Below are 26803 nucleotides of genomic sequence, written 5' to 3' on the forward strand. Positions count from 1 at the left end.
GGGGGAGGGGGAGATGCTGGGGAGAGAAATCTGGGAACTGCAGAAGCAAAGGCAGGAACAAGATGAGAGAAATGATTATTAATAACTAATGATTTGCGGAGATTGAGCTCCCCCTTTGTTTTCTATTTTCGAGACCTCAGTCTCTGAACGTTGAGCTAAATTTCTACTCTATCCAACCCAACCCTAAAAGGAATCTCTAATCTCTGGTGAGTTCCATTCAATCAAGCTTGGATGGAGACAGATCCTTTTGTCTAGATAGCCCAAGGCTGGGGGTTGGTCTGAGTATAGAGGTAGTTTCTCCATCCAAGGGTGACATGATGTAATTGTCAGCCCCTCATTTTAATATACCTCACCCACAATTGTGTTAACCAATCAGAGTTGATTGCCACTCCTCTTCCAAAAAAAAACGCATAAGCTCTGAGCCTGCCACCATGATTGTCTTTGGTCTAAAAGAGACCAAATGACTATCTTTTTTATTAATAATGTGCTGGTCTTATTAATAAAATGATTAAATTAACCATAAACTATATCTCTCAAACCTTTCTAATGACCATAAAGAACAGTCATCCTGAGATTGAGGGGGAAGGAAGAGACCCAACTCTCTGGAACACAGGGTTAATGTTTGAGGAATAATCACGGATAAGGTTGATTAAATCTCACCCTATCAGGTCTGGGTTCTGCCACTTAGCTGTGAGACCCTGGGTAAATCACTGCCTGTCTCCAGGCTTCAGTTTTCTTCTCTGTAAAAGGAGAGGAATGGACAAGATGAACTCTAACATCCCTTCCTGCTCTAACATTCAGTGACTACAAAGGGCACTGGAAATCAAACAGATAATCAGACAGTCATAGATTTTAGAGAGGGACTTTAGAGGTCTCACTGAGTTTAATCCTTTCATATCAAAGGAACTGGTTTAGATTAGATAAGTGGCTTGACCAAGATTGTTCAGTTGTTTTCAGTCATGTCTGACTCTTTTGGGGTCTTCTTGGCAAAGATACTGGAGTGGTTTGCCATTTCCTCTCCAGCTCATTTTACATATGAGGAAACTGAGGCAAACAGGGTGAAGTGACTTGCCCAGGGTCACACAGCTAGCAAGTGTCTGAGGCAGGATTAGAACTCGTGTCTATCTTGACTCTATGTCCAGTCATCTATCTACCACACTGCCTCAGGAATTTAGACTTGATTCTATGTTCAACAGGAAGCCAATGATGCTAAATTTTTAAAGCAGGATCCATAAGAGGAAAACCCACTTATATTCACTAATAGATGGAGGTGACAAACAAGAAGAGAAGTTAACTCCAAGAAATAGCTCCAGTGAATGGAAGAAACTATGGATCACACTCGAATAAAGAGGCAAGGGGGCTTTCTTCATTTTTAGACATAGAGGAAGTACAAGGAACAAAAGCTACCAGATTCTGCTATTTAGCTATTTTTTAAGCTATTTATTTTGGGGGGCGAGGTAGGGAGGAAGGGGAAGGCAAGGCAGTTGGGATTAAGTGACTTGCCCAAGGTCACACAGCTAGTAAGTGTCAAGTGTCAAAGGCCTGATTTGAACTCAGGTCCTCCTGACTCCAGGGCCGGTGCTCTACTCACTGCGCCACCTAGCTCCCCCATTAAGCTATTTATTTACCTATTTATTAAGCTGTTTAGCTATGAGATGCTAACCAGAATTGACCTGGAAAATATGAAGCTGCCTCCTTAATGTATGAGGTCCCTCAGATTGCAGAAACAAAGGCACAGTCAAACACACTGTGTTTCCTGAAATGATCCACTCCCTCCCTGACAGTTCATTCTTTCACACTGTCTTAGAGTCCTGCCTGGGGGAGGACTGAAGGACAAGGTATGTTCTTTAGGCGAAGGTGTCTGCTAACTTCAATTTCGCTCTGTCCCACATCTCTATTAGTCCTGTGGGCTCACTTCCTGCTCCTGGTCAGAGGAATGTAATGCCTCAACCCTTTTATTAGCATCACTCCTTTAGACAGAGCTTCCAGCAGTCCTGTGAAACCACGTCTGTCTGTTTTTCTAGAGCTCAAGGGCACATAGGCTGTGAACATTTCATAAGCACAGTAGGGGAAGGAAATCCAAATGACAGACATGAAAGGCCATGACAGCTTAAGTCCTAGAGCCCCAGATAATACCTTCCAAAGAGATCCCCTTTCTGGTTCACCCAGCCAAGCTATGCACCCTAGAGAACCCCTTCTTTGGGGAGACAACTTCTTGTCTCTACTGAGAATCAGAAGAAAGATCATTTTAACATCAGATCTGAGTTTAATCTCTGGCTCTGTTCTTTGTTAGTGGAGCAAACTGGGATAAATCCCTTAACCTCAGTTTCCTCATCTACAGAGTAATGGGATTGGACCTGATCACTAAGATCTGTTCCAGCTTGAATCTCAGGAGTCCTAGCTCTGACACTTGTTAGTTTGTGACCCTGGGCAAGTCACTTAACCTCCGTTCACCCTATTCTACTGAAGAAGGAAATGGCAAATTGCTCCAATATCGTTGCCAAGAAAACCCCCGGACAGTTCTGGCATGCTATGGTCCGTGGGGTCATGAAGTCAGACATGACTGAATGATCAAATGCCAATAACAATTCCTGACTTCAGGCCCAGAGCTCTATCCATTGCACCACCTAGCTGCCTCACAGGATCATTTGTTTGGAGGTGTGGAGGAAACTGGGGAGTCTAAGAGGTGGAGGCCAGGAAGGCCTGCCTTCTAGATGTTGCAGACAATCTTTGCCAAGACACTGCAGTGGGTGATAGAAAAAGTGAATGAGAGATGACAAAGAGGTCAGTTTGGTCTTCATATAGAGTCCAAAAAAGAATGTAACGTATAATAAAGCACCTGGACAAGTCCTTTGGAGCCAGGTTTTGAAAATTTTTCAATGCCATAGAGTTTGTATTTGACACTAGAAGTAATGGAGAACCTTTGGAGTTTATTGAGCAGGATCATGACAGGGTCCAGTTTGTACTTCATTAGCCTGCCCAGTTCCCTCGATCTTGACTCCACTTGACCTCCATAAACTCAATCAGTTAGTCGATCAGCAAGCACTTATTAAATGTCTCCTACGTGTCAAACATGGTACTAAGAACTGAAGATACAAGGACAAGAGTAAAACAGTCCCAGTCACGAGGCACTTACATTCAAAGAGGAAAGAAAGAAAGCCTACATCACACACACACACACACACACACACACACACACACACACGTTTACAGAATGTTTACAAAAAGAATACAAGGTAGTTTGGGGAAGGGAAGTCACGAGCAGCTGGATAGGATCAAGAAAGTCATCATGTAGAAGGTAGTACTTGAGCTGAGTTTTTAAGGAAATCAGAGATTCCTAAGGGTCAAAGGTTAAAAGGGAAAGCATTCTAGTTCTAGGGAGCAACCAGTGCAAAGGCAGAGAGGGGAGATGGAACCTTGTGGGTGAAGAATAGTGGTTAGGTTAGTATGACTTGACCATAGAGAAGGAAGAACATGTGTAAGAAGACCAGAAAGATAAGAAGAGTTCAAGAAGGGAAGAGCTTTAAAAAAGACTGAGAGGGAAATTAGGGAATGTCTGATGTGGGATTTGAAACCAGGTTTTCTTGATTCTAACTCCCTGAATGTTGGTACTCTGTCATAAAAAAACAACTTTGTACCCCCAGTATCTAGTACAGTACCTTGTACAATTACAGGCATTTTAATATATGTTTGTTGAACTGAATTAATAAGTAATCAAATGTGATTTAGTTTTAGTTCCCTAACAGTACTGCAAGTGACACATCCAAGGTTCCTCTGTTTAACCTTCACTCTTTCATCCTCATGGGCAAAGATTCCAAGGTGCCACCGTTTGGCATTCCTGATGTCGACTATATTCATGGGGAACTGGAGCAGGAAGTCCCTACAAAATGTGAGTTCTTTCTCCATTCTCTTTACTGGGACTTGAGTGAGGACCGACAATGCCAGAGCTCGCCTTTCTGTACCCTAGGGAGGGATGTCACTTTGCATTGACAAGGCAGAAAGTGATGTGGCAGAAAGAGTGATAAATAGTTCATAGATTTGCGTGCTGGAAGGGATTGTAGAGGTCATCTAGGACAGGGGTTCTGAAACATTTTTTTGTATCCTGGACCCCTTTGGTAGCCTGGTGCAGCCTATGGATGCTTCCTGAATAAATTTTTTTAATTCAGAAAATAAAATATCTAGGATTATAAAGGAAACCAACTTTATTGAAATAGTTATCAAAATGCTATTTTTTTAAAAAAAGTTCATTGGCCTCAGATGAAGAACTACTGATTCTAGTCCTCCTACCCTATTTAATAGATGGGGAAATTGAGACCCAGAGTGGTCAAGTGACTTTTTCAAGATCACACAGGTTTTAAGTATGAGGCCATGAATATAAATGGATCAGAGGATCAGAGATTTTGAGTTTAAAGGAACCAGAGAGGACATCTGGTCCAATGCTCTCATTTTACAGGTGAGGAAACTGAAGCCCAAAATCGTTAAGTGACTTGTCCAAAGTTATAAAAAAGTTAAGTCTCAGAGGAAGAAATTGAACCTGGGGCCTCTGATTCCAGATACAGCATCCTTTCCACTGAACTATCTTTCTTCTCTAGCACTAGTCTCTAAATGGAGCTGTCTTCATCTTCCCTTCTCTCTCCCCTCCTGCCATTTCTTTTGATGTGCAGTGACATTTCCAAACTGCAGCATTTCTCTTTGCGTATGCCCTTAGTACAAATGAAGCCCTCCAGTCAAGATGTAAGTCTCTCCTCACCCCCACCTCCCAACTATTACTCTCTAGCAGTTGCTAAAACACAGCTCTAGGCTTTGGACTGTTCATTACCAACAAATCAAACACAACTTAGAGGAGAAAGAGACAGAGCTATGGATATGTCTAAAATAGAATCCTAGAACATAAAACTTTGGCTATTCTACGAGGGAAAGGGGAGGAGAGGAGGGCAGCAAGAATGAAGTAAGGGATGTGAAAGTTGGCTGTAAATATCTAGAGAAACTAATGATTTATGATTAGGAGCATGTGGAATCATCCCGGGGGACTTATATCCGAGTTATTTTAAAATGAACTTGGGCAATCTATGGAACTATAGCAATATAACAAACTGAAATCTCAATAAACATTTATTAAGGTGCAGGGTATCATGCCAGGCACTAGGAGACATACAGTGTTTGGAGAAGGTATGTCCCTACCCTTATGGAGCTTACAGACTAAAAGGGGGACAGGATAAAACACAAAAATTATAATGTATAACATTACTTAAATAAAAGAGGTGTAAGGCAAAGCATTGTGTGGGATCCAAGGAAAAAAATTTGTTATTGGGTAGATCAAGAAGAAATCTTCAGGGAGGATGTGGCACATGAGTGGGTAGGGATTCAGCAGTTGAAAAAAGGAGAGGGAATTATAGGGCTAGAGTAAACATTGAGGAAAATGCTAGAAAGACTCATCAGATTTGAGAGAATAAGTACTCCAGTTTGAATGGAATGCGTGGATGGGAATAACACGATATAAAACTTGAAAGATACATTGGTGCCAACTTGTATAGGGAAGTGAATACTGAACAAAAGAGTCTGAATTTCACTTTTTGGGGCAACAGGGAGCCATTGGAGAATTTTGAGCAGAGCACCAACATGATGTGTGCATAAGGAAGATCAGTTTGGCAGCAGTATGAAGGAGGTGTGGGAGAGGGGACGGTAGTGTGGAAAACTTGTTAGGAGACGATGGCAGCAGATTAACGAGGGCTTGTACTTGGGGGGGGGGTAGCAGCGGGAATCCAAGAAGAGGGGACAGAAATGAGAGATGCTGTAGAGGTGGAAAAGACAAGAAGTCCCCAAGAATGGCAGCAAGGGACGGAGTAGAGAAGAAGACTACCAGTCAGGGTTGGCAGATGAGAACAGCATGGACTTAAAAGAAGAAAGGTGGCTAAAGATTAGAGCAGAGGAATAAGAGTGGCAGTAGGGAGCAAGAGAAAGTCTACATCTCCTCACCCTTTGAGTCTGAGAGAGCACTTAGAGGAGAGACAGGCAACCAATGGATTATATTCAATGACCGTGGTATCCTTGGGGGAGAGTCAGTGTCAGTTAAAATGAGGAGGTAGAAGGCATGTTGGTTCAAAAGTTCCAGGATTAGGTGAGATGGATGAGAATAGAGCCAGCATCTCAAAGAGAACTCTGGGACGCTCTCTAATACACATCTTGGTATTTTACTTTCTGTCTCTTCCTCTTACCCATTTCTTTCTTCTTCTCTACTCTTTTTGTTCTCTTCTCCTTCTTTTGCTATTTCTCCCAAACCCAGGCCTTAGCTTTCCTTTGTATATGTCTCTCTTGGATCATCTTGTCGTTGTTTGTCCTTCATTCTTGACGATGACCATGACATCGGGAAGGTGATGCCATGACTTGCAAGTGAATTGGATTTAAGTGAGGCAGAGCTGTGCAAAGTCACTTTCTCCTCCGGAGCCATCTATAGACAAACTATCATCCTCTGTGAAAACTCTGTAAAGGAACCTCTATGCATTCTATACCAATAGCATTTCATATGTGGCAGGTACTGAGGATATAGTGTCTCTGCCTAAAAGCAGCTGATATCTGAACAAGGAAGACAACATGCAGGTTGAGAGGGAGGGAGGGAGGGAAGGAGAGAGAGAGAGAAAGAGAGAGAGAGAGAGAGAGAGCGTACGAGCACACACACACACACACACACACACACACACACACACACACACAAATAACATAAGCTAGTTTCAGGGTTGGTGTGGCAGGGATAAGAGGGAACAACCTCAAAGAAAAGCTTCATGTAGAAGGTGGTGCCTGAGCTGAGTCTGGAAGGAAACCAAGCGATTCTAAGAGGCAGAGGTAAAGAAGGAGAGCATTCCAAGCATTGGGGTAGGGGAAAGGTGGTAATGGGACATGGAGAGCCCTGTGTGAGGAAGAACAAGGAGGCCATTATGGCTGGATTTCCAAGTGTTCAAAGGGGAAGAAGACTAGAAAGGTAGAAAGGGAGCAGATTGGAAAGAGCCTTAAATGTCAAACAGAGGACTTTATAGTTTATTCTAGAGATAACAGTGAGCTACTGAGTAAGAGACATGACAGGGTGGGAGCTATACTTTAGGAAAATCACTTTGTTAGCTTTATAATGAGTGACTAGAAAGCAATAATAGAAAATAGCACTGGATGGGTTCTAGGAAGAATTGATTTCCAATAAGATAAGTTACTCAAGCTTTGTATGTCTTTGTTTCCTCATTTGTAAAAAAAAATAAAATAAGAGGGTCAGATAATAGGATGAATGTTGAAGACAGGGACTATTTATGGTTTTGGTTTTTTTTTTTCCTTTCTGTCCTGTGTGTCTCGCACAATTTCTGGTGCTCAATAGATGCTTGCTTAATGGGTGGATGAATGAATGGATGGATCTTCTCTAAAGACCCTTCCAATTCAACTTAAATGATTTCCCAAATAATAAGTGAATTAGAGAGAATTGGTGAATAGGATTGGTGAAAATATAACTAGCAAAAACAATCCTAGAAAAGAGAAGTTGATACATTTGTGTTTGGGGTTGTCGGGAAGTTGCCTGGGATGCCGTCCAGCTTGAAATCAAGAGTAAGACATGAAGAACCAGACAGGAAGGACCTTGCTTCCTCAGTGTGCAGAAGAGGTTAGCTCTGGCTTGGGCTCTGGGTGGAGGCAGGAAGAGCAATCAGACTCTTGGACAGTCAGACAGAGAAGGACCTGGCCTGAGGAGGGCTAGATACGAAGGACTGGCCCAGGAATGAGAAATCTTTGAGTGAAATTTATCAAATAACTAGAATGAAGTTATACTCTGTCATCAGGAAGTGATTGATGTCTTAGGTAGACAGACTAAACTCATTTCAGGCAGTCCTCATTTTAAAGCATAATCAGAGAATCAGCAAAGAACTTTAGAGAAATGATCACTGGATTAAACATAACCTTAGAGACTGAGGAAAACTGTTATGGATCCACGCAGTCTCTAAGAAATCTGAACTTTCTGCAATTTGGATGTTTAAGATGCCCCCCATGGTTCATGCCTTTTGGCACATTTATTGAGAATAAACTGGTGACACCAAAGGTCAAAAAAAAAAACCAGTCTTAAATCAAATCAAATCCCATTTAACCTGCCAAACCCTTCTAGCCAAATCTAAAGCCTGTGTAAACTATCACAGTCTCCATGGTGAAAATACAAGGGTTTTAGTTATGAAACGGTGTCCCAAAGGATGTGGCAAGAGTGCGTGAGTCTGAAAAACAGAAAGCTAGATGATCTTGGTTAGACTTTGCAGGGGGGGTCCTATCCAGGCCCCTGGGGGAATATATTCAATGATCGCTGCCCCAGCATCTATGACCCTAATCTAGGTGCACAGGCTTTATTAGAATGGAAGCTTCTCAAGGCTAGGGACTGTCTTGTTTTTGTCTCTGTAGTCCCAGTGGCTAGTACAGTGGCTGGCACATAGTGTTGTTGTTGAGTTGTTTCAGTCATGTCCAAGTCTTTGTGACCCCTTTTGGCATTTTCTTGGCAAAGATACTGGAGTGGTTTGCCATTTTTTTCTCCAGCTCATTTTTACAGAGGCGTAAACTGAGGCAAACAGGGTTAAGTGACTTTCCCAGGGTCACCCAGCCAGTTAGTGTCTAAGGCCAGATAGGCCTGGCACCCTATCTACTGGGCCACCTAGCTGCTCCCTGGCACATAGCGGGTTCTTAATAAATGATTTGTCATTTATTCATCCAAGATACTTTATGGCTTCTGGCTTCTCTGGGGGCTCAATTCATACCTCTCTGAATTTTATATGTTTTGTCTTCAATGTAATTCAAAGTTCATGGGAGTCCAATCTTGATTTTTATATCCTTGGGAAATTTTTAAATTAAATGGCAAACAGAGGAGTTTTATATTTGATACTAGAGGTAAATGGCCTAAACTCAATCCACTAAATCTCTGAAGAGAGATCCCATTTAGAGACCACTTTTAGTGGAGAAACCTGCTTAATTGTTTAAACGCTGCTTTTGATTTGCATCATGCAAAAGTCAGAAGGGTCTGACCCCTTTCAAAAGCTTATTGGTAGGACCCTCCTGGCAAAGGAAGTAATTCTTAGTGATAGAATGAGGAACAGCTGGAGCACAAAGAATTTTCCCTTATCCCCTAGGTCAAGAGATTTGAGAACACACTGCAAGACTTATATTTGATTGGTAAGAAAGGAGACAGAAAGGCTTGGAGCTGGGGGACCAACAGAGGGCAAGAGCATAAGAGGTACTCACTTGGAATATTTAAGTCTCAAAGTAGTGAAAAAAAATTGTACTGTTAACATACCTGTACTCAGCTAAATGCTAGAATCAGTGAAAAATGGATAGGGCTGCCAGTAGGGGGAGGAAAGGCAACAGATCTATGTTTAGAGCAGCGCTTCTTAAACTGTGAGCCGAGATCCCATATGGGATCATGAAAAATTTGGCAAGAACAAAAGGTTTCTGAACATGCAACGACCAAAAATTAATTCGAAATCAAATGCTTAATGAATCCAAGGTGTTTCTGGCACTGCTTGCCTGTGCTGCATGCACAACTTCACTGCAGCCTTAGTTCTGAACACAAAGCACGCACACTTTGCACCACGCATGCCCTCAGGCCATGCAATGCCAACAAACACTGCCAAAACACTGTGAATAGGAAAAGTTTAAGAAGCCGTTCGTGGGTTCGTGGTTTAGAGAATATGCTATGAATAAATGATAAGTACTTAGAAATTTTTACAGGATCCTAAGATCACCGATTTTGAGCTACAAGGGATCTTAAGGGCCATGCAATAGACCCTCTCATTCTACAGATGAATAAACTGAGACCCAGAGATGTAGGTATGCAGTGACAACTTTTTTGAACCTTTTACATGGTATATTTCCCTAGTATATTTGTAGAAAGTGTTATTAACATCACATGTAATTGTCGACATAAATAATTAATGTTATACATTTTTTAAAAATACAGTATATTAGGGTGGGATATGTAGGTTTTTTTTCATATCTCCATGACTGAAATGAATGTAACCACAATGCTTTGGGATCACCTAGGGACAGCTACCACAGCTACCAGCAGACGGCCAGACAGGAATTAAAAAGCCTCTCCGAGACTTTCCCTGTAACCTCAATCCCTTTGAAATGATTGGAAATCACATCATCTCTCATAATCTCCTTCTCAGCCAGGGCTTCAGTTTCTCCTTCTTAACAAGATATTGCCTTCCTGCATCCATCTCAGGACTAATATTCCTGAATTAATAGAAGAAGCAATCGCCTATTTATTGTGATGGTGGAGCTGCCTCATTGTGCCAACAGAGACCCTGAAAACACTCATGTTACACATTCCTTGGAATAAGACATACCACAAGAGTCCATGTTAATATGAAGGTGTGCAACCTGGGAGAGGCAAGATGTTAAACCATTTTCAGTCACTAATACTTCAGCATGTGTTATTTTATTGAATGAGCTAGAACAGAGAAGTGAGTAGAATGGAACATAGGACCTACAAGTTTTGACTAGGGAGCAGAGGAAGAAGGGAAGGAAATCACAAGGCCATGGACCTCTTCCAGGGAGCATGTCCAGACAGGGCAGTGAACTGGGAAAGGTCTTTGATACTCAGGAAGAAGCCTAAGAGCACCAACATCAGGAGGGCAGAGAGGGTGCCAAAGATTCAGTTTTGTCTACTTCACAATCTTGCCAGATAGCTGATCTGAGGGAGATGCAGTGATGAAAGGACCTTACAGTTACTGTGGGTGGAAATTATCTTTATTATTACCACACGTTCAAAGTATGTGTGATTTTGCAAAACTGCAAGATAAGGCTTGGCTGGTCACTGGCCTGGGGTCAAACGACTCATAGGCCTGAGAACACAGAGAGGTAGACGGAACCGGCAGATGGACCAGGCCAGACCATGGTGGGATGCATGAGCTTTGAAAAGTGGAAAGAAAAGGCAGTCACCCCAAATGCTGCAGAGAGAACCACAAACAAAGGGGAAATGCCTGAGCTTTAAAGTTGTACAACTCAAGTGAACTCGGGCTAAGGTTAGGCTGAGCCACTAGTTAAGAGGTAAAAAAAAGGATCTATAAAAGATGAACCAATTCTTATTCGTGGCTAGAGAGTATGCTAGGCCATTGGCTCACACATGTACCTCGGTCAGAGTGTGGAGACAGAAATTCTTAGATGATATTAACTGATTACAGCGCATAGTGCAGGTGGATAGATACTGAACATGGAGTCAGGAAGACCCGGTTTTAAAAATTCTGCTTGAGATATCTGTGTGACCTTGGGTGAGTCACTTAACCTCTCTGTGATTCAGTTTCCCCGTCTGTAAAATGAGAATAATAATAGCACCTACCTCACTAGGTTGTTGCAAGAATCAAATGAGAATAAATGAAAGCACTTTGCAAATCTTAAGCCCTAGGTTTTATTATTGATATGTTTGACAATAGGGAAGCTAGGTGGCACAGTGGGTAGAGCACTGGCACTCGAGTCAGAAAGACTCATCTTCCTGAGTTCAAATCCAGCCTCAGACACTTACTAGCTGTGTGACCCTGGGCAAGTCACTTAATCCTGTTTGCCTCAGTTTCTTCATCTGGAAAAGGAAATGACAAACCACTCCAGTATCTCTACCAAGAAAATCCCAAATGGGGTCAGGAAGATTTGAACACCACTGAAACAACTGAGCTACAACAACATATTTGAGAATGCTCTACTACTACACACACGTTTTTTCACATAATTCTTCCCCTTAATTCCTACCAAAAGCTTTTCTACCCCAAGGGGAAATTTCAGAAGAAAAAATTTCCCTGCCTCTCAAGCTCTGGAAATCACCAGTCCAGGCCACAGGCAGGATAAGTGGCTACAAAAATCCAAGGGTTGTTCTTGCTGTTCTTGCCTTCAGACACAAGATGGCAGGGGAGGGTCCTTCTCTGAAGAGAATGGCCAGCCCTGAATGGGCAGCAAAAATCAGTCTAGGGGAAATCACGGCAGAGGGAGGAAGGCTTGGGTTCTGGCCTCCACTCATGCAGGAACGGTGGCTGGGTCCCAGCGTCACTGAAGGAACCTTTGTGAGTGTATGTGTGAGGGTTAGATCCACTCTTTGTTTGTGGGTTGGTTTGTTTTAGTTCGAGGTTTTCTTAGATCTTGGGGTATTCTACGTGGTCTAGGGCATGGCTCCTCACCATTCTAGACTCAGTTTCCTCATCACTGGTAATCCTTGCCACCTCACCAGGACACTGTGAAAATCATGTGATAGGAGGGAAAGTGCACGAGACTGGGTAAGAGAAAGCCTGGGTTCTGGAAGCGACTCTGTCCATCATCGAAACTCTCTGTGCCTGACTATAGAATGAGGCAGCTGGAAGAGGACTCAAGTCTAATCCAACTCTATGAAATGAGATAATTTGAAAGTGGTTTGAAAATATATAATTCTTTCTGCAGTAATGCCCCATTTATCTGACATATCATCAATGAAAGAGGTGTTGTACACACAGCGCATTTCACGTTAGCAAGATGCTTAGCGTTTGCTGAATTTAGTACATGATTTTTCTAAAGTGCTAAAGCCTGGCTCTTTAAGTGCCATTTTTTTAATTTAACCATTTCTTATAGAAAATATTTCAACCACATTATATCAATCCCTGCCCGACTATAGTACATTGAACTTAATTCGTCTTAAGAAACATCCATTACTAGGATATAGCGACACCTGCCCCCACTTCTAGCACTGTCTTCTAGCCCTCTCCCATAACTGCTTCTCATATGCAATAATTCATGAAGAAGTAAAGCTTTCTAGGAGAAACCAGACTTTCAAGATAGTTTTAATTTCAAAAGCAAGTTTAAGTCAGTAAGTTTGGGCTGAAGAGTAGCTTTGCTTCACTCCTGAAGGATAAAATGTCTGTGCTTGGTGCTCATTCTAGTTTTTTCACACATCAAGGCTTCTCCTCTCTTTGACTTACAGGAGTATTCTAAAATGTGAAGGTTACTGGAAGTCTCAGTATGCCGAGAATGGGGCTGCATGATCACCATTATCTAACTTCATTCTTATATAAAAGTATCTAGTCAAAGTTTACTTTCTGAGAAGTAAACTTAATCCTATTCAACAAGGGGCCTTTTAGTTGGGGGAAAAAGTTGTTTGGTTTTTGTCCTGAATTGTGGTGCCAGCCTGGAACAAGCTGTCCTCACACAGTTCAGCTGGTGTTTGCTTATAGAATGCCCTACCCAGCTGGAGGGCCATCCTACAAAGTGCTCCTTGTATGGACAAGTAAAGAACACCCTCCCCATTCAGTCTCCCCTTTACGATCTACCTAGTTTCAAACCAAAAAAACCAAAAAGCACTTCAATCCACAGAAAGTCCATCTTCACCTCAGCCTTGGCCAGTAGCACCAGGAGACCGCAAACAGAAAAGTTTCCTCTGAATCATGGCCAGGGATGCAGGCTGAGTCATGTGTTCAATGCCCAAGCATCAGAACACACCTTGACATTCAGCAGAGATGACTGGGAGCATTGTGAGTTGGGGATTTCTGCAGAAACTCTCTTTGAGGTATGCTCGGAACAGTGGGCATACCTGCTCACAGCGGCTAAGCTTCCTGCACCTTTTACTCTATCCCAGGCCACAGCCCTGAACAAAGTGAAGACTCTGGGACTAACCTGAGAAAAAAGGGCAGTAGCAGGAATGGCGAATTCGGGAGAATCAGACCCAATATTGCAGGTGCAGCTGCATCTGAGTTAAGTCTTATTGTGATACTAACTTCCCTATTTCTGTTGAAGGCACTACCATCTTTCCAGATTCACAATGCCCATATCATCCTCAACTCCTTACTTTCTGTAACCCCACGTTATCCAATAAGTTGTCAAGTCTTATTCTCTGACCATAACCACCACATCTCTCATAACTGTTCACTTCTCTCTACTCACACAACCACCACACTCGTCCAGGCCCACGTCACCCCTCACCTGCACTGTATATCTATATATCTATTTAATATTAAATCTATCTAATATTATGTATATTATATATAACATGCGATTGTTTATAACGAATAATATAACATTATATATGATACATGATATAATGGACTCTAATACCCCCTAATTGGTCTCCCTGCCTCCAGTCTCTACCTTCTCTAATTCATCCTTCATGCCAAAGTGATTTTCCTAAAGAATAGATCTGATTGTGCCACTCTTCTCCCCAATAACCACACTAGCTCCCTATTGCCTCTAGGATTAAATTGGCATATAACATGGTTTCAACTTACCTTTTCAGGTTTGTTACTCCTCTTTATGTTCTTGATAGTCCAGGTCTGCTCCTGTTCCTCGTACATAATATTCCATCTCCTGTGTGTGCCCTTGAACAGGCCTGGAAAGCACTCCCTCCTCATCTAAGCCTCTTAGAATCTCTAGTTTCTTCCAAAGCTCAGTATAAGCATCACCTCCAGCATGAGGTATTTCATGACCTCTCCAGGCACCAGTGCCTTTTTCTGCCCCCCTCAAATTACCTTTTATTTACATTTAAAATATATCATTTTATTTTATTTTATTAAATATTTCCCAGTTAAGAGTAAAAAATTTTTAGCATTCATTTTGGAAAATTTCGACTTCCAAATTTCTCTCCCTCTCTCCCTCCCCTCCCCTTTGAGAAGGCAAGCAATATGATATAGATTCTTGTATTTACTTTTTATATAATTTGCATATAGATTTTTACTTTTTACATAATTTGCATAAACTCATACATTTCCCCTCATTGAATGTAAGCGCCATGGGGGCAGGAACTATTTCATCTTGGCCTCTGTATCCCCAGTGCCTGGCATACTGATCTTAATAAGTGCTTATTGATAACTGATGATGGCTTTCAGCATTATTCCTATTTTCATTATTATTAATGGATGGCATTTACAAAGCACTTTACATTTCACAAAGCTCTCCACATATATTATTATCTCATTTGAGACTCACAACAATCCTAAGAGCTAAATCCTTTGAGCATTGGTTTCCCTTATTTTGCTGATAAGGAAACTGATGTTCAGAGAAGTTCAATGCCTCGTCCATGGACAGTAGGGACTCTGTGAAGGTGAGCAGGGAGTACATGTGAGGCATTATGGTACAAGGGGAGGAGCCTATACAAAAGCACTGGGACATAGGAAGTGAAAGGTCAATTCAGGGAATGATTATTATACCAGTTTACCTGGAAATAAATTTTACAAAGTAGCTGTGAGCCAGTCTGTATAAATACCAGACTGAATGTGTATTTTATCCTAGAGGCAAGAGAAACTCATTGAAGATTCTTGAGCAGGGCAGTGATACAGTCAGATCTTGTCCGTAGAATACCAGTTTGGTAGCTATGTGGAAAACAAACTGCAGAATAGAAAAACTGAATGAGGAGGGAGAACAATTAGCATTGTCCAGGGAAAGGAAGAGGACTTGAAACAAGATAGTGGTCCTTTGACCCAGCGACACCACTACGAGGTCAGCAGCCCAAAGACATCAGAAAAAAAAGAAAAGGACCCCTACATACACAAATATTTATAGCAGCAACTTCTGTGGTGGCAAAGAACTGGAAATCGAAGGGGTGTTCATCCATTGGGGAATAGCTGAACAAGCTGTGGTATGTGATTGTGATGGAATATTATTGGGCTGTAAGAAACGATGAACAGGATGCCCTCAGAAAAACCTGAGAAGACCTCTATGAACTGATGCAGAGTGAAGTGAGCAAAATCAGGAGAACACTGTACACAGTAGCAACAATGTTATAAGGGTAATCAACTGTGACTTAGCTACTCTGATCAAAACAATGATCCAAGATAATTCCAAAGGACTCAAGGTGAAAAATCCCATCCACCTCCAGAGAGAGAACTGATGAACTCAGTGCAGACTGAAGCATACTTTTTTCACTTTTTTTCTTTTTCTTGCCTTTTTTTTTTTTTTGCAACATGGGTAATATGGAAATATATTTTGTATGACTCCCTATGTATAATTGATATCATAGAAGGAACCTTGGAGGCCATCAAATCCAACCCCTTCATTTTACAGATAAGGAAACTGAGGCAGCCAAAGATTAAACGACTTGCTCAGGGACACATAGCTAGTAAGTGTCTGAGGCAGGATTTGAACACAGGTCTCTTTGACTCTAAGTCTAGCACTCTCCACTGTGACACCTGGCCAAGCATGCTACATGTTTAGGACTTCTGCACATATTCTAAAACAAGCAGAGCTCACTCTCATTGATGCAGTCCCTATAAGCAAGCTAGCCGCTGGCTGAGGGGGTGAACTACCACTCACCTGGCCCCAGTGACATCAACTCCAACCATGAGCTGCCCATTCAGGGAAAGGATTTCATCTCTCAGCCTCACTTTGCCGCACTTCCCAGCCGGACTGTTCTTCTTTAGCTCAGTCACCCAGATGCAGCCCACGTCTAGCACCGGGCCCTGGTGTGTTTTCCGCTTCTTACCACCTCGCCGTCTTTCACCGTAGTCTCCAAAAACAGGGATGTTCCCAAAACTGAGCCCCACGGTATCCGTGTCCCCCATCTCTTTGGTTAGGTACACGGTGCAGATTTCCATCTCCAGGGGACTCTGGTCAAGCACAATCGTGCTCTCATCCACAGCAAAGTTCAGCTGGATGTATTCCCGGAGCTTCTGGATGGCCGACTGACAGAGCCTGTGCTCGGGCCCTCCCTGGGTCTCCTGCAGGTTGCTCCGCAGCCACTGGAGGAGGAGAGGGAGGTGCAGCCCCGCGTTGTCCTGGGTGATGGGCATGGCGGCCACCCCAGGATGCCACCATCATGAGCAGAAGAGCTTCAAAGGGGCCGGAGCCAGCACAGGCCTAAGCCCTTGGGACTTCCTGGCTGTCACCTGCTCGGCCCGTACCCATGTTCAGGCAGGCAGGGGAGCATGGGGGTAGCCTATGCAATGCTGAGCTGTTGTTGGCCTTGGCACAGCAAGGACAGGACACGCTTAGCAAAACACTGGAACAATTGCCACAGAGTATTCAACAAGAGGAGGAAGGAAGTGTCAAACAAGTTCTCGCTTGGATGGTTTAACAGCTGCCCCCAAGGGAACTACATGGAAGTTAGGTATTCTACCAGAAGTGACATCACCTCATCATCCATGCTTATTCACACCTGTGAGAGGGGAAAAAAAGAAAAACACATAGAAAACATCTCTGTTAAAAACGATGGACACTCTTGCTGGGCCACATGTGATAAACATTCATAGCTATACAAACACTTCAGGGTTTCCAAAGTGTTTTCCTCACAACAGGACTATTGAGTGAGCAGTACAAATATTATTAATGACCATTTTGTATAAAGTGAAACTGAGTCTCAGAGAGGTCAGCTTCCTCCCACAGCTGGAAAGTGACCAAGTGGGGTCTTGAACCCTGGCCTGCTACCACCAGGCCAGTGTTCTCTCCCACATCAGGAAGAATTTTTCTTTGCAGATAGGTGGATACCAAGAAGGCACAGCACCCTCAGCTGGTCCTAGATCTCCTCAATTGCCCGAATGTATTTTCTCTCATTCAAAGGCTATTTTTTCTCTAAAGACTTCTTAGATTAAATGCAAGAAAGATGACCATTCCCAGCACTACCCCACTCCTATACTCATTCCACAACAGACAAAGTGTTATGGTAATTAGGGTGAGACTTTTTTGTTTTCTCTTTTAGAATGTATTGGCAAGCAAAGTGAACTTTTTGTTGTCTTTTGTTTCTTTGATTGAATCGAGTCTTTGACCTGCTTAAAAAACAAGAAAGTCTAGTTCAATTAGGTTTGAGTCACAGGGTTGTGATGCCCTCTGACCTTGAAGAAGCATCATATGGTTTTGCATCACATGGCTGTGACGCCCTCTGACCCTGAGAAGGGTTTATAAAATCAGAGGTTGGCATTTTGTTTTGGGGCTCTCACTCACTGGAAGAATGTTGGTGTGGAGACTCTGGGTAGCTGTTGTTAAGAGCCCCCCAGTTTTGATAATCTAGATGATGGTGCTTCTCTTTTTGGTAACTATGTATGTGATGTCTTGATCAGACAAAGCCTGTCTGTTGATCTGTTTGTAGTTTCTGTGTGTATTAGCTCTGAAGTTCAGGGTGCTGACTTTTTCCCCTGAACTAAGTGAATGACATATGTATGGTTGATTAAACTGAAACTGTTAACCCCTTAAAGTTGCTTTCCTTAGAAAAGCAGATCAAAGAACCTGTGCTAGCAGCCCTCCTGTGTGCTGGTGTTTATTGGTCTTATACCTCCACAGTAGCTGCTGGCAACATTGTTGTTACATAAAGTCACCCCCAAAGACTTGCAGCTGGAAGAGACCTTACTGGTCCTCAATCTGATTCCTTCATTTCACAGGTGAGGAGCTCAAGACTCCACACCACATAGGGAGTAAGTGAAAGATCCAGAATCTGAACCCAGGTCTACCTAGGTGGGGGGACTGGGTAGAATGTTGGGCTTGGAGTCAGGATGACCTAAGCTTATTGGGTGTGTGACCTTGGGTAAATCACTTAATCTCTCTAAGCTTCAGTTTACTCAACAGCAAAATAGCACCTACTTCACAGGAGGGTTGTTGTTAAGATCAAATGAGATGACATTTATAAAACATTTTGCAAATCTTAAAATGCTATATTTTTTGTTGTTGTTCAGTCATTTCAGGCACGTCTGACTCTTCACTACTCCATTTGGGGTTTTCTTCATAAGGATGCCAGAGTGGTTTGCCATTTCCTTCTCTAACTCATGAGGAGACTGAGGCAACTAAGGTTTCAATGACTTGCCTGGGGTCCCACAGCTAGTAAGTGTATGAGGTCAGATTTGAACTCAGGCCTTCCTGACTCCAGACCTGGTGCTCTATCTATTGTACCACCTACCTTCCCTAAAATGCTATATAAATCTTAGCTATTATTACTTATGTGACCCTAGGCAAGTTCCTTTACCTTTCTAATCCTCAATTTCCTTATCTGTAATAAGAAGGGGCTAAATACAATGACCTTTCAGCTCTAAATCCATGATCAAAATCTATGGTTTATTTTATATTACACCCTCGTCAACCCTGTATGTCGGTCAAACTGGTCTCCTTGCTGTTCCAAGAACAAAACACTCGGTCTCTTGGCTTTAGGTATGTCCTCTGGCTGTCCCTCATGCTTGGAATGCTCTCCCTCCCCATCCCGGCCTACTGGCTTCCTTTAAATTCCATCTGAAATTCCCTCTTCTACAGGAAGCTTTTCCCAACCACTCAATTCTTCCCTAACAGAAGCCTCCCCTCTGTTAATTATTTCCTATTAATCCTGCAAATAGCTTGTTTGTACATGTTAGTTGGCTTGTCTCTCCCCTCTCTGCCCCCCCCCTTTAGATTATGAGCTACCTGAGGTTGACCGTCCTTTGCCTCCTTCTATATCCCCTGTGCTTAGCACAGTGCTTGGCCCATAGTAGGTGCTTAATAAATGTTTATTGACTGCCTGATTGTTGTTTTCTATTCATAATATTCCATCTCCTGATTGGATGCCTTTGCCTTTTCCTTGACTGAAACACTCTCTCTTCTTTCCTTCTCATCTTAGAATCCCTGACCCCTTTCCAAAGCCCAGGTCAGGTACCAAACCCCTCTATCTCACATGAGATCTTTTCTGGTCCTTTCCTAATTATTTATGCTCACTCCCCACCCCCATTACTTTATATTTACTTTCCATATATTATATATTTATCTGTGTATCTGCCCCCACCCAGTAAGCTCCTTTAAAATCAAAAGGGTTTCATTTTTGTTTCTGTATATATAACCCAGTTCAACTCTGCCTCACTTAAATCCAATTCCCCTGCAAGTCAAGACATCACCCTCCTGATGTCATTGGTGCTCTTTGAGAACGAAGGAGGAGCAACAACATAACCTAGTACCTTTCAATGTTTCAATCAGTCAATAAACACTTAGCACAAAAATGATAAATTATATAATTATAAAATATAATTATTCATTATATTAATTATGGCATATAATTTATTATGTAATATACGTAATTATGTATAATATACATAATGATATGTGTATGGCTGGCACATAGAAGGGCTTTAATAAATGCTTGATGAATGAATTAATAAATAAATGAATGAATGAGCTTCTCTTCCCTAAAATCCCAAAGGCTATAAACAGCCAGTCAACCAATGACATGGGTAGTATTGTTAGGTGCTCATGACAATTGGATGGCCTATAATTTCATTGCCCAAAATCAATGAATTCTAATGGCCCTTCCTATTCTGTGATTCCATCATGAGTGGATGTAAGTTAAGGATATCAGATAATCTGTGTCTGTTATAATGATTGGAGATAATTAAAGGCATAAAGACCCCACCCCCCCACCCCTGCTCAATTTACCAAGTACCCTGAAGATAACCATTCTTTTCCAAGTCAACATGAAGGGGAAACCCTAGAGAAAAAATGGCCAACTCCAGAGCATTGGAGGACTTGGGCCCAGAAGGTCCTTGCTCCAAAGAAAGATTCAAACATGGCTACCCCCCAAATAACCAATCTGTGAAAATTCTCTCATGCTTGCCTACAATCAGAGCTTTTCGACAACAGAGAACTAGCAGGCACATTCCTATGTGAGACGCTGTGAGAGTGTAGTTAATTTGTCTGTCACATGTAATTCTCAAATTAGATTTCCCTCCAAGAAAACTTCAAGCAGACCTCACCATCATGCAAATGAATTCTGAATAGCTTGATGTTGACAAGGTTCTCATCCAAAATCTGAGTTTATACTGGAAAGGCATGTTGTCAGAGCTTAACAGCTCTCTCAACTCTTCCCCTGCCAAGGAACTGGAGTGCCCACACCTGGGCACTCAGGCCCCTGGGGTGAGGTGGAGTGGGGGCCAGGGCAGTGTCACAGGGACAAGCTAGGACCAGTCAGTCCCTATGACCAACTGTTGGCAGAGAGTATTCAAAAGTCCTTGGTCTGAACCAGGTCTTCTGTCAGAGTCAGATACTCTGTTAGCAGGGCCTCTGTTTCCTGGCTACTGCTCACTCTGAGCTATGCTAAATGCTCATTCTTTAATCTGGTCTTGACTGCCTGGATTCCAAATCTTCTCCACTTTCTGTACATTTTCCCTTTTTGCCTGGGTTCAGAATGGAGCTGGGTTCAGAATTTCCAACTGGAGGAGGAGGTTAAGAAGGTCTTGTCAATAGATACCAATGAGGTATGAGTAAATATGACACAGGATTGGGCCTTCCTTCAGTGGGTCTGGAATGACTGATGAGCTGGGCTCAAAACTGGGAGATACACACTGAAGGTAAGCTCAAGATGAGTCCGGGGCTGGGATGTAGGCAGATGCATCTCAGTGGTGTGCTGGTGAATATTTAACAACCAGGTCTTTAGAGGGGAAATTCTATATCCTTTTAAGTGGAATTTGCCTTTTTTATATTTTCTCCATCACTTTTTTAAGTCTAAACAATCAACAAAACAATAAATCAAGTCCTGATTTGTAGCATTTACCAATTTCTAAGACATAAATGCTTACACTTAAAATGTAACAAAAAATTCGGTTCAAGCTGGTTCTAGCAAACCCCTGGGCCTAAGGTACCTCCTTGGTGTGGAAGCCTGCCAGGAGAGATGAAAGGTCACAGATGGGAGCCAATACTATGTGGCTGGAGGAGCTGATGGATACATGGTACATGATCTAAGTCAGAAGTAGAGAAAGTGACAGGTAGGGATGGGCCAGGCCAAAGGTGGACCTGTCCTAGTAGGGTTAATTCTTTCCCAAAGAGGCCCTTTTGTCAGGCAGCTCAATTCAATGCACTTCAACAAAAATCTATTAAGCCTCTTAGATTTTGTTAAGGCCCTGTAATGTTAATGAGATGTAAGATCTTCCCATGCCCATTAATAGGCCTCAGGTGGAGTCCATTAAGGGAAGCTTGCTTGTAGGAAGGCTTTCACACCTTTTGGTAAATTTCTAATTAGGCACTGAGTCACTAGGGTTGTGATGCCTTCTGGCTCTGAGTTGGTAGTTTGCTTTCGGGGTTCACTTATAAGAAGGACCTTGTGATTCCCTGGTTAAGACTCTGAGTAGCCTGTATGTTCAGAGCTCCCCGAATGCTCAGATATAAAGCCTCCCTCAATGTAAAGGGCATAGCAATATTGCTTTGATTCAGGCAGTCAGAACCCTGACTGTTGGTCTTTGCTAATTTCTCTGGTTGTATTTTCTTGGATATTCAGGGCGCTGACTTTTCTCCTGAACTAGTGAATGTAATTAAAGAAGATTGTTGACCCCTTTAAAGTTGCTTTCCTTTAAAAGCAGATCAAAGAACCTGTGCTGGCAGGCCATCCTGGGTATACTAGGGTGCTTACTGCTACAGGCCCTGAGGAAGATAAACAGTTTAGATAAGGCCTGAGCCCTCATGGAGCTCACAGTCTAGGAGGAGTAAGACACAAATACAAGTAACGATAGACACACAGTATGACTTGAGTGCACTGGAGCAGTACAAACTCCTGGTTTCCAGGCAATCCTACATTGTGGAAAGTATTCATGTCTTAGAAGTAGATGTGGAAGAGGCTTTAGAGGTCCTCCCTGGCCTCAAAGGGATTTAGCCATTGATGGCTGGCCCAGTAGGCAGAAGTGACTGGATGTCCATCATCAGGGCAGGGGTCTGAACCTATGATTCCCTGGGTGTAGGGTGAGGAAACTCCTTGTACCAACGCAGGACCAAACCTCTACAACTAGACATTTAAAGAGCTTCATAGAACACTGAGAAGTGACTTGTCCAAGGTCACCTAGCCAGGCTCTCTCAGAGCTTGGTGACTGGCCACTATACCATTCTCTGTGTAAGTCATACAGATGGAAAAACAAATTCAGAAGGAGGCAAAGACCTCAGAAATCAGCCTTTCAGTCAATACCACTTTTTGAGAGTTGTACATATTTAGATTTAGAGCCAGATCACCTGGGTTCAAGTCCTAGCTAGTTCTGTCACTGGCTGTGTGCCCCTGGGCCAGTCACTTAATTTCTCTGGGCTGCTTTTCTCATTTCCAGAATAAGAATTGCACTAGCTAACCTTTAAGGTTCCTTTCAGTTTAAATATTTATGATCCTGTGAGCCTAGGGAGATGTGACTAATACACTCTTATTTTCATCAGATTTGTAATGAGAATAACAGGGATAACCAAATTCAGCTGGGATAGAGCAGTCTGAGCCCTGAAGAAACCCTGTGAGAACTGCCTCCTTCCACCCATTCACCTCCAGGGGACAGGCAGACTCTTGCACCAAAGCCGGAAGAGGGGTGTTATTGGGTATCCAATTTTCCCCTGACTATAGGGCTAGCTATAGAGCAGTCAAAAGGCTGTGTATATGACTTTGGAGAATAATTTAAATTTAATTTGGTCTCAGAAATAAGGTGGGTGAGGCTTTTTGGAATGTTCTTCCTGAACAGTGCCAAGGGACCCTCCAACCAGAAGACACTGTTGGGGGCTATCACAGTGTTCTCTCTTCCCATCTGATCTCTCTCTCTTAGCCTGCTCCATGAAGGGAGGGAACTTTCTACTCTTCCCACAATGAGTTGAAAAATTACAATGTTTAGAGACCAAAAGATGCATAGGTTTAAATCCCCCTCTCCCACCTCCACCCCGCCCACCACCATTTTACAGATAAGATAACCAAAGCTGAGAGAAGTACTTGTTCAAGATCAGAAAGCTTGTAGTAGAGGCAAGATTTGAATCTAGGTCTTCTGAATCCCAACTCAGTGCGCCTTCCACCCTGCCACATTGTCTCCCTTCTCACTTGCACTGCCCAGTGGTCTTTCCACTAAGAGAAGAGAGGGGTGGGGTGGGAGAGGGGGCAAGTAGGGGAAAGAGGAAAGATAGAAGGAGAAAGAGAGAGACTTTGAGAGACTTAAAGGTAGAGAGAGAGAAGAAGAAGGAGAAGATGATGATGATGATGGAGGAGGAGAAAGAAAGAGAGAGGAGGAGAAAGAAAGAGGGAGGAGGAGGAGGAGGAGAAAGAGAGAAAGGGAGGGAGAGGGAGGGAGGAATCTGAGGAGGGGGAGAAACAGAGGTGTGGAGAGAAGACGAGCATGTGATCTTTGGGGAAAGGAGTGGAACCTAAAAGTCATTTGAGAGGGAACCTCCCTCGAAGCAAGGAAGGTTTGTGAAATTTTTCTGCCAAAAAGAATCAGTTGATAGAAAAAGGTTTGAAACTGGCGGAACAGACCTGAAGAGGATGTTATTCAAATATGCAGTGACTAAAATCAGAGTCAGAATCAGTGGCTGGAAGAGTTTGTTAGAGGATCATTTGACCGCCAGTACTATCATAAAGTCATTGAATGTTACAGCTGGAAGGGATCCTGGCCGCCGTCTAGTCCAAGCCCTCCATACCAATGAAGAAATCATCAGGCCCAGAGCAGTGAAGAGCTTTGCCTCAGGTCACACAGCTAGTTTGTTGCAGAAAAAGAATTAGAATCCAGTCCTTTGATTTTTAGTTCAATGCTAATTCCAGCGTAACAAGCAATTCTGTTTCCTGATCTGAAACAATGAGGGAGTGGATTCAGATCACTGGTTTTAAAGTGGAAAGGGACCTTAAATCTAATCCAATTCCTTCAGATAAGGAAAATGAGGCCAGAAGAGTTTGTTTTGTTTTGTTGACTCTGGGTCTCTCTATCTTGCCCAGGCTAGAAACGCAGTGGTCACTCCTTGGTGATCCCAAAGCTGATCAGCATAGAAACTTCGACCCACTCCGTTTCTGACCTGGCCTAGTTCACTCCACCTTGGGCAGCCCCTCCATTCTTGGGTGCCAGATTCGGGGCAGTCATTCAATTGGCTTTAGCCTGCTACATCTCAGAAGTCCCACATTCAAGTGATCCATCCACCTCAGCCCACCTTAGTAGCAGTATCATAGGTATGTGCCAACTCGCCCAGCCCTACAGAGGTCAAATGGTTTGACCATGTGATGGAGCCAGCACCCAAATCCCCACCCTGACTCCAGAACTAGTGTTCTGTCCACTGTCCATCGCCTCCGTCCATGAGGTGTCATTCATCTCTAAAATTCTCCCAGACACAGGAGCAGAGCCAGCAAGTCAGGTTTAGCATCACCTGCCTACATCATACAGAAGTACAGTACTCGTACACATTTTAAACTACGGAGAGATGAACCAAACCTCCGTATCAGACTTTGACAATCTGCCCAGACAAAGAAGGAGGGAGGCCCCAGGGCTGGTGCACATTCCTGCACATTGAACCACAGATCAGCTATTATGGTAGAGAATAAGAAATGAACCTATAAAAACAAAGTCTCATTGCACCCACACCACAAGTGGGTTAAAACAAGGTTCCTATAACTGGGGAGTAGTTTATATTAAGGGACAATCAGCGATCTGATGTTCCGATGGGGCTGCTGTGTTTTTCCCAATTTGGCAAAGCTCTCACTCCCATGCGCTGTGGCCTACTTCCCTTTCCTCACCCCAGAGCACTGCTGGGAGTCTGGGACTTGCCTGCTTGGTGAGGAGAAGCCTCAGAGGAAACCAGAGGCGCAAAAGGGCAGGAAGGATTGGCCCGTGCGCCTCCCTTTAGAGCTTCCACTTTTCCCAGGCCCCAACTGTGGGAAAGGCCTCAGACAATGGTCATTCTGAAAGCAAGGGAAAGAAAGTCCACAGGAGGACATGAAGCAGGAGTCCTCATTTGCTCTCCCAGGCAGGAAATCAGAATTAGGGTGGGAAACAAAACAGATGCTGCAAAACAAATCCCCTTTTAAAGGAGACTGCACAATACTATGGAAAGATAACTATCTCTGGAATAGTCACTACCTGTGTATCCTTGGGCAAGTCAACTAAACTCACTGGGCCTCAGTTTCCACATCTGTAAAATAAGGAAGGAGTTACACTAGATAACCTCTGAGGTCCTTTCCAGCTCTAAATCAATAAGCCCATGCATTAAAATCTATCATATCATAGATTTCAAGGTGGAAGGGACCTCAGAGATTATATGATTGAGGCGTTCTTAACCATTTTTGTGTCTGGACTTCCTTTGCAATCTGGAGAAGCCTATGGAAACTATGGGGTCCATTATTTATGAACCCTACAGAATACATAATTCTCAGAATAATGTTTTTTAATGCATAGGATAAAATATATAGGATAGGGCAGCTAGATGGTGCAGTGGGTAGAGCACTGGCACTGGAGTCACTTGGAGCTGAAAGCCAGCCTCAGACACTACTAGCTGTGTGACCCTGGGCAAGTCACTTAACCCCGATTTCATATGTGTATATGTGTGTGTGTGTGTATGTATGTAGGATTACAAAGGAAATACATTTAAATGTAATTATAAAAAACAAATTCAAGAACAAATTCAAGGACCCCAGGTTAAGGCTCTCCAATCTACCCGTCTCATTTTAGAGATGAAGGAACTGAAGCTACAGAAATTAAGTCATTCATCCTTCACTCTTGAAGAGGACCAATGACATCAGGAAGGTGATGTCTTGACGTGAAAATGAATTGGATTTAAGTGAGGCAGGGCTATGCAAAGTCACCAGCCTCACTCTCTCCTCCAGAGTCATTGGAGTCCAGTGGCAAGACATAGATCAAGGCAAATGGCAATCAGACAAAAGAGAAAATCTGTGTCAGGATTCAAACTCGGGCTTTCCTGATTCCAAAACAAGCTTTCTATCCCCTGCCATTTAGCTGCTATAAAAATCAAAAGACTTCAAACAGGTCCCAAGCATCTGAACCCAGGACCTCTGACTCCAAATCCAGCATCTGTTCCACTGTACCAGGGGTCGGGAACCTTTGGCCTTGAGGACAAATGTGTCACTTTCAAAGGGCCACCCTTGAGGACCTAGAGGACCACATGGGGCTTCAAGGCCACAGGTTCTCTACCCCTGCTA

General features: G+C 43.0%; 1 protein-coding gene across 1 annotated transcript in view; it reads right to left on the bottom strand.

The window, feature by feature from the left end:
* The window catches only part of PDZD2 (PDZ domain containing 2), a 307428-nt gene extending 290635 nt beyond the window's left edge, over positions 1–16793 (bottom strand). The window contains exon 1 of the mRNA XM_036746331.1: positions 16261–16793. Within this exon, the coding sequence (XP_036602226.1) occupies positions 16261–16736 (476 nt within the window). The 5' untranslated portion in view covers positions 16737–16793. The remainder of the gene's footprint in view (positions 1–16260) is intronic.
* Between the last annotated feature and the right edge of the window lie 10010 nt (positions 16794–26803).

Source organism: Trichosurus vulpecula, chromosome 1 (assembly GCF_011100635.1).
Source record: "Trichosurus vulpecula isolate mTriVul1 chromosome 1, mTriVul1.pri, whole genome shotgun sequence".
NCBI lineage: Eukaryota > Metazoa > Chordata > Mammalia > Diprotodontia > Phalangeridae > Trichosurus > Trichosurus vulpecula.